We start from the raw sequence: 7,484 nt of genomic DNA on the forward strand, positions 1-7,484 counted from the left end.
TTGCTTAAAGTTTTGGGGCAACGGTGAATACCAAAGAAATTGCATCATGGCTTTTTAAAAAAACCTTGAAAAGAAACGAAAATAGAAGAACAACAACAACAACAACAACAACAACAAAAAAAAAAAAAAAAAAAAAAAAAAAAAGGGAAAGAAGAAAGATGGAAGAAAGGAAGGAGAGAGAAGGAAAGAAAGAAAAATGGAGAAACAGGGAGAGAGATGGAGACAGACAAATAGATGGAGATAGAGATCGTGAACCAGCAGCAGCTCTCTGCCCAGTCACAGCTCTGCATTTGTGGGCCACTTTCAGACTCTTACACCACCCACCCCCCGGCCTTTCTCTACTCTCTCTTGCCCCAGAGCCGCTACCCCCGCTGCAACCTCTTACTTCTGCACAGTCTAACTTGGCAGGAGGCTCTCTGCAGGCGCAAAACTCTCCAACTTGTTAGCAAGATCACTACAGTCAGAATGGGTGATAAACGAGTCTGTGGGGCCTGTGGAGGTCCTCAAACAGCCGCACAATCTGTCGGCGATGTGACCCTGGTGCTCACCCCCGGCATCCTCACCCCTCCTCTTACCCATCTTTCCAGTTCTCTTCTCATTCATCAACAACTCCGGAGCGTTTCTCCCAGAAAACGCTGATCTTTGGGAAAAGGGGAGGGGGCGGAGAGGGCGGGGAATCTTCAGGCAGAGGCGGCGGCCGAGCTGGAAGGCTCAGGGTGGTAACTAAGATTTAGGGCTGGGGTGATTTCCAGCGAGCCGCAGGAAGTTCCGTGTTGAGAAGGGATGGGCTGCTACAAAAGGGAAAGACGAAGCCTTGAAAGGATTTAATTAACCGTGTCAGGGATAATTACCCCTGGACAGTCCAAATTAGTTTTGCATAATCGCTCAGAACCATATGAATTAACTTATAATATTGCAAAGAGCTCGGGGAATAACAGGAGAGGGATCATTTTAATTAGTGAATCAGGGTCAAACCAGCAGAGCCTATTTCTCACATTTCCAAAACTTTTCATGGTTTTTAAAATATTATTCCGTTGGGGGAAAACAATCACTTTAAAGACTTGGGTCGTTTATAAAGACGTGCAGCTCCAGAGATGGTCTCAATGGGGAAACTGGCTTAAGACTTGTATATAGTAGCTTGAGAATTTCCATTTTGGTTGGCTAGAGGGGTGGCGAGCTCTTCCTATAGTTATTTTTTTTTTCTGACAGTCTGTTATGATTTTTCAAACTTTTCTCTAGTAGAAACTTGTCTAGCCCTAGACATCCAACCCTTTCCATTTCAATGCTATACTTCTATTTTAATGCGATTAGCATAACAAAATTAAGTCCTAAAGAGGCCAAAAGTTGTACTTTGTCATTAGTAGTGATTATCCTTCCAAATAAAACCTTAAGGTGTAAACAAGGAATACCCCAAAGATAGGAAAACAAATTACACTGATTTAAGTGGTGGGGCTCTTCAACTAACAAGATAAAGTGGTCAAGCAACTTTCCCCTCTTAAAATGTTACTAGAAACTGCTGAAATGCTTTGAAAGGTCTGGATGTTTTCAATGGGCTCTGTTCTATTGGTTCATGAATGCCTTTTTTTTGTTGTTGTTAAAGCTAATACAACGACTTGGGCTGTTTTTTTAAAATCTTTCCTATTCACGATTAAAAATGTGATAAATCAGGTTTTTGGCTCTGAATAACAATGGCTTGATTTAGATTTCCTAGTAAATCTATTCAAAAGTGAAACAAAGGGTGCTTTTGGAGGATACCTTACACTTCACCTGGACCAGGCACGTAAGGGCAATTCAGATACAAATCTTGTTAGGAACTCAACAAGAAATAGAAGATTTTTCTCTTTTCCCTGGTTCAGGCTTTATTTAAACTCTTTGTTCAAAAAAAATGAACAGAGTGATAGTCGGATTCTAATTTACAGATATACCTTAGACGTCTAATATTAAATTAGAAGATCACACAAGAAAATCATTTACACATAAAGGTTAAAACCATAGTTAAAATTTTAAAAACTTTATATTACATAAAGCCAAAATGAAACTAAATACATGTTAGCCAACTTCATTCACAAACATTAGTCAAAATATATACATTTAAAAAGAAACAAAAAAGCTAATAATTCAAGGTTTCTTTTCTCTAAAATGTGTTTTATCGTAATTTGCAAACGAATTGCAGGTGATCTAAAAAATAAGCCAATTGAGGAGGGAAATCCAGAACACATTAAACCAGCTCAACTTGGGAGAGAAATGCTAGCTGAAAATGAGAGACATCTGTTGAAACAATTCTGTGCTTTTTTTCTTCAGTTTTGCTAAATAATAAATATATAATTACCAGACAAAAAAGTCTGATTTAATCTTCGATAAAATTGCGATTCTGAAATAGTTTCGCAATTTTTAAAAGTTAACTTTGATATTCGCTCCACATGTTTTTGAGTCTAAAACCGACTCAAACTTAGGGCAGCGAAAATAACACATTTTCCAAGCCTCAATGTTTTCACTGACATATACACATTTACAGTCTTGAGGTGAACTCAGCCATAAGGGGAAAATAGGAACAGTGCCTTTTTCCTTTTTTGTAAACTGTCAGAAATCCAAGCGAGTGGACTCAGGCAGACTTCTAGTAGTTGGTTGGTTGTTTAGGAAGAAAATCCAATTGACAACTTTCATCTCACAAATATTTCTTGCTTGCGTTTCTTGCTCTTGAGAAAGAGCTCTTGCTCTGATTTGCATATGGCGTGATAAACAAAAGAAACTGTGATCATCTCACACAAAAGGCCAGATTCGAGCCGGTCACTGGTCAAGAATGGATCCGGTCTGGGAGTTCTGCTTGAGAGAACAGAGATCTGCAAAGTTCAAATAGTACAAACAGGGAGGCAAGGCTGCTCAGAGCCATCCCACTCCCAGAAACGAATGACACAAGCAGCTTTTCCCGTGTGCCAGCCATTTCAGACCTCACATTTGAACAGAGTGCATGCAACACGGACCGGGAGGGGGTTGGGGGTTGGGGGGCTGAGAGGCGAGGAAGGAGAATGAGAAACAAAAACAAAACCGACCATGAAACTTCCAACAAAACTGGGAAAGGCCAACATGTCAAAAAGTTACTCCTCCACCTCCGTGGGTCAAAACGCAACAGGTTCCGAAGTGCAAAGCAAACACCAACTGCTGCCGGACACAACCGCCCGCTTTCGAGTTGGCTGCCGAAGTGCTGGTCTGAAATGATCCTGCGAATTCACAGGCCCGCTCACCCGCGCCCTCGAGCGCTTGGCCACTCCTGCCCCGCCTGGCCTCTCTGCCTCTGCCTGGCACCTATACATTCTATGTACATACAAACCGGGTCCCCGGTTGCGGGAGGGCGCACGGGGAGGCCGCAGCGCTCGTACCTATACATATGTACACGTGTGCACACCGGTCCTCGCGAGGCGGCCCCGCGGGGTCATAGCGCGGCAGCGTAGGCCGCGGGGTAGGGGTCCAGCTGGGGCTTGCCCATGCCCGGCAGCAGGATGTAGGCGAGCGGCGGCTGCAGCCCGGGGCTGGGCCACGCGCTGCAGTTGCACGGGATCATGTAGCCCGGGTTGCCCGGGCTGGGGTGCGAGTGCGTGTGCCCCCCGGCGGCCGCGGCCGCCGCTGCAGCCGCCGCCGCCGCGCCGTGGAAGGCGCCCGCGCCCGCGGTCGGGTAGCCCAGCGACGACGCGTACGGGAGGCCGGACGAGGACGACGAGATCTCTGCCATCTTGGAGCCCAGGTCCAGCAGCGAGTAGGGGCTGCCCGCGGCGGCGGCGGCGGCAGCAGCGGCGGCGGCGGCGGCCGACTGCGGGAAGAAGACGCGCGCTGCGGCGGCGGCGGCGGCCGCGGCCGCCTTCTCGGGATTGGCGAGCAGCGACTCCGGCACCAGGCCGCCGCCCGCCCCCGCGTGCAGCCCGGCGCCCGCCTTGAGCGCAGGGTGCTCGGCGTCTGCCACGCCGCCCAGGCCGTAGGGCACCGGGAAGGCGAACTTGTCCTTCTTGAGCAGCGTCTTGGGCTTGCGCCGCGGCCGGTACTTGTAGTCGGGGTGCTCCTTCATGTGCATGGCGCGCAGACGCTTGGCCTCGTCGATGAACGGCCGCTTCTCCGACTCCGTGAGCAGTTTCCACTCGGCGCCCAAGCGCTTGCTGATCTCCGAGTTGTGCATCTTGGGGTTCTCCTGGGCCATCTTGCGCCGCTGAGCCCGCGACCACACCATGAAGGCGTTCATGGGCCGCTTGACGTGGTCCACTGGCTTGGACATACTCTCGCCCTGCCGCGGCTGCAGCCCGCCGCCGCCCGGGCCCTCGCCCTCGGCCCGGAGGAAATCAATGTTGGCTGCCCGCGGGGACCCGCTCGGCCGGCCGGGACTCGCCGCGCCCCACGTCGCGCCCCGGCGTCGCTCCCGGCCCAGAAGAGTGGGCTGGAGGACCAGCCCAGGGCCACACCGCGCCCCGGGCCGCCCTGGTGTCTCCGGCCGAGCGCTCGGGCAGGTTGTCTCTGGGACGCTCTAACTTCTCTGCGGTGCCCCCTCCCCGCGGCGGCAGTTTGCCCTTTACGTTCTTTGGGTCCTTCGTCTCCAGTGGCGTTTGCTGGTGAGCTCCCGCAGGTAGCGGCAGCCAGGCAGAGCGCTCCTCCTCCTCGGTCGTTCTCTCTTAAATGCAAAGCGTCCCCCAAAGTTGCGTCGCAGAGACTCCACCAAGTTGAGCCGAGGAGCCCGCCGCCGCGTGCTGCCAAGTGCCAAAGGGGGCTCTCAGCGGCTGGAGTGTTTGGGTTCTCCTCGGTGACTTTCTCATTTGACAGAAGCAGATGGGGGTGGGGAGGGCGGGGAGGTGGCCCTGGAGGAGGAAGAGGAGGGGGAGGCGGAGGAGTGTCCAGGCGTGCCACGAGAACGCAGAGCGCAGCAATGGATATAAGTACAAATACAGCAGCACCAGCCTGTCTTCTTGGCTCCGGGCAGGGTGCGCCGATGGGAAACCCCCAATCGGCTGGGTGGTTTTTTTTTTTTTTTTTTTTTGGAGGGGGGGAGCTGTCCCCCCCAGCACCTGCCTCTCGAGTGTTCCTCTCCCGCTGCTGGACTGACGGGTGGAGCGAGGAAGGAGGGTGGATAAGGCTTGAGCAAGCGTGGGTCGCCCGGCCTCAGAGGAAATTCTCCCGGCTCGCCGAGGAGCCGCGTCCGGCCGTCCCCCGGGCCATGCCAGCTCCGCTCGCTCCCAGCCCCTTCAGGCGCGCCTGCCGACTTAGGGCTCCCGGAGCTCGCCGGCCGCGGAGGGCAGCGCAGCCTCCACGCGGCGCTTTAGGCCTGGCACCGGCCGCGTCCCCGCCTCGCTCTTCTCGGCAGCCGCCCGGCACTTGCAACTAACTTCGCCCAAGTTTCCTGCGCCGCGGCGCTCCTCTCGGCGCGCTCCTGGGAGCGTGCGCCCGCGAGTCCGCGGCGTCCGGGGCCCCTCTGTCCTCGCCGCTGCGGCCAGAGCCCAGCCGGCGCAGGGGCAGAGGTGCTGGAGGAGAGTTAAGGAAAACGCGCCATCACCTCAGTTCGCAGGTCCGCGCTGGGGCAGCTCCCGCTCTCCCCACTCCCGCGGCGCAGGAGGGCCCTGCCCAGCCTAGGCCGCCCTCTGCACCGGCTCAGGTGAGTGTGGCTACCTGCGTGTGTGCGCGCCCGGAGCCGGCACTGGGTGTGCATGTCCAGCCGCGGCTGTGTGTGTATATCTGGGGGCCTGCGGAGGAGGTGGAGCCCGGGACTCCGGGAGGGAGGAGGGATCAGCGGAGCCGCCTCCCGCTCCCACACCCCCAGGACCTCGAATTAACAGATCCCCCCCGTCCCCCGCCCCTTCCCAATCCTCCTCCTCCCACTCCTTTTCACTTGAGAGCAGGTTTAGGCGAGTGGAGAGTCCGGAGCGCGCCGCGGAGTCTGCGCACTGTTTGGCGTTTGCAACCCCTGGTGTCATCCGGCTACCCAGGCCGGCCCGGCGCACAGCTGTCCCGGTTGCGGCCCTGGGAGCCTCGCCGGGAAGAAGGCGGCGGCGGGCACGAGTAGGAGAACCTCTCCAACTACGGAGGAAGAGGGTTAAGCTTGGGGAAGGGGAGACTCACCCTTGAAAATGTTTGAGACTGTTTCTAGCAAGAAAGTGCTCATTTTCCTTGGAGGTCCAGGTGTTGCTTGCAACAGATGCTTCTCGCATTTTCTTGCACTGGTGATGCACCCAGTCAGAGGTAGTGGGGTGAAAAATAGCTCAGGAGGGAATAAGGACACTCTTGGCAACCTTTCCGAAAAAGAGCTAGCCCAGGCTGACAGTATGCATCCTTAACTGACTATTCAGGTCTTTAAAAATTGTTTTGTTTGTCTTTTGTTGTGATCCTGGTCGCCAGAACCATCTATATGCTGATCTCTTTAAGGTACAGTTAACTTACAGTGTCTCACATGCACAACTAAGGTGAAGGTGTTTAAAATCAATAAGTGTAAGTAGTTTCCCTGGAAGAGAGAAGTAAAACGTACCAGTCACTCAATGCTGGAATATTTTTATGCTAAGCATAATTTCCTTCTTTAGTAGTTAGAGCAGTTTTTTAAAAAAAATAGTTGACACGATGCAGAAGTCAAACAGTATGATTCTGTTTCCGTATTTTCCTCACTTCTTGGTGTGCTGCAGCACACTTGGAACATGATCTGTCTGGAGGTTTTATTCACATGGTGGCCTGCCCTTCAGGGAGAACTTGCTTGCCTTCTTTCTTTGGCAGTTTGGATTTGACCTAGCCCTGTGGTGTGCAAGTAGGAACATCTACAAACGGTTAACTCTTTAAGTCTTCCTACGATTTATGTTCAGTTCATTCAGATACACACACACACACACACACACACACACACACACAAAAGCTTTGATTGTAATTATGAACGTGAATTAAAACTGTTTCAGGTCATCAGATTTATTTAAAAGTTAGGCTTGTTTTGTTCATTGTAATAAAAGAATAGTGACTTAAAAATTACAGTCGTGATAACAGAACTGTGAACAGCAGTGGCATGTGGTTTGTGTTTTTCTGAAGATGTCATTGACAAATGCTTATTTTGTATCAGTTATGCCCTTGCATTGTTAAGACAATTGGACTGATTTCTCCAGAACCATATTCCTTTACAGGCTCTGTAAAGACACCCTTGTCATTCACAGACTCTGGCTGGAGTAATGTGAAAACACTAGCATGTGTAATTACATAGACTGGAATATTAAATGTACTGTTTTGTGATAATTAACTACAAAATTATCATCCCTGAGCTTTTCACCTACTGACGTGTATAATAGGTTTGAGACAAAAATACTATACACTGGCACACAAAGAACATATGTATGTATAGGGCACAAGACATGAAAGCTGTTATTCACTAAATATTGTGAATAAAGTTAAATCTAGTCGTGAAAATTATTTTGACACATAAAAAGGGAGGATTGTGAAAATGTGTTTTGTATTAGTGAGTTAAGTGATTTTATACTCTTCAA

The 7,484-nt window shown here is 51.1% G+C and overlaps 1 protein-coding gene and 1 long non-coding RNA gene across 2 annotated transcripts in view; both read right to left on the minus strand.

The window, feature by feature from the left end:
* LOC144336158 (uncharacterized) overlaps positions 1–654 on the minus strand; it is a 9,676-nt gene extending 9,022 nt beyond the window's left edge. Inside the window, exon 1 of the long non-coding RNA XR_013407676.1 lies at positions 576–654. This is a non-coding gene — a long non-coding RNA (uncharacterized LOC144336158). The remainder of the gene's footprint in view (positions 1–575) is intronic.
* Positions 655–1,839: 1,185 nt separating this feature from the next.
* On the minus strand, positions 1,840–4,622 carry SOX21 (SRY-box transcription factor 21). Its single transcript, NM_001193732.3, is given in 1 exon segment — positions 1,840–4,622. A coding segment is annotated over 1 exon segment (831 nt). The 5' UTR covers positions 4,262–4,622; the 3' UTR covers positions 1,840–3,430.
* Positions 4,623–7,484: the final 2,862 nt, after the last annotated feature.

Source organism: Macaca mulatta, chromosome 17 (genome assembly GCF_049350105.2).
Source record: "Macaca mulatta isolate MMU2019108-1 chromosome 17, T2T-MMU8v2.0, whole genome shotgun sequence".
Lineage (NCBI taxonomy): Eukaryota > Metazoa > Chordata > Mammalia > Primates > Cercopithecidae > Macaca > Macaca mulatta.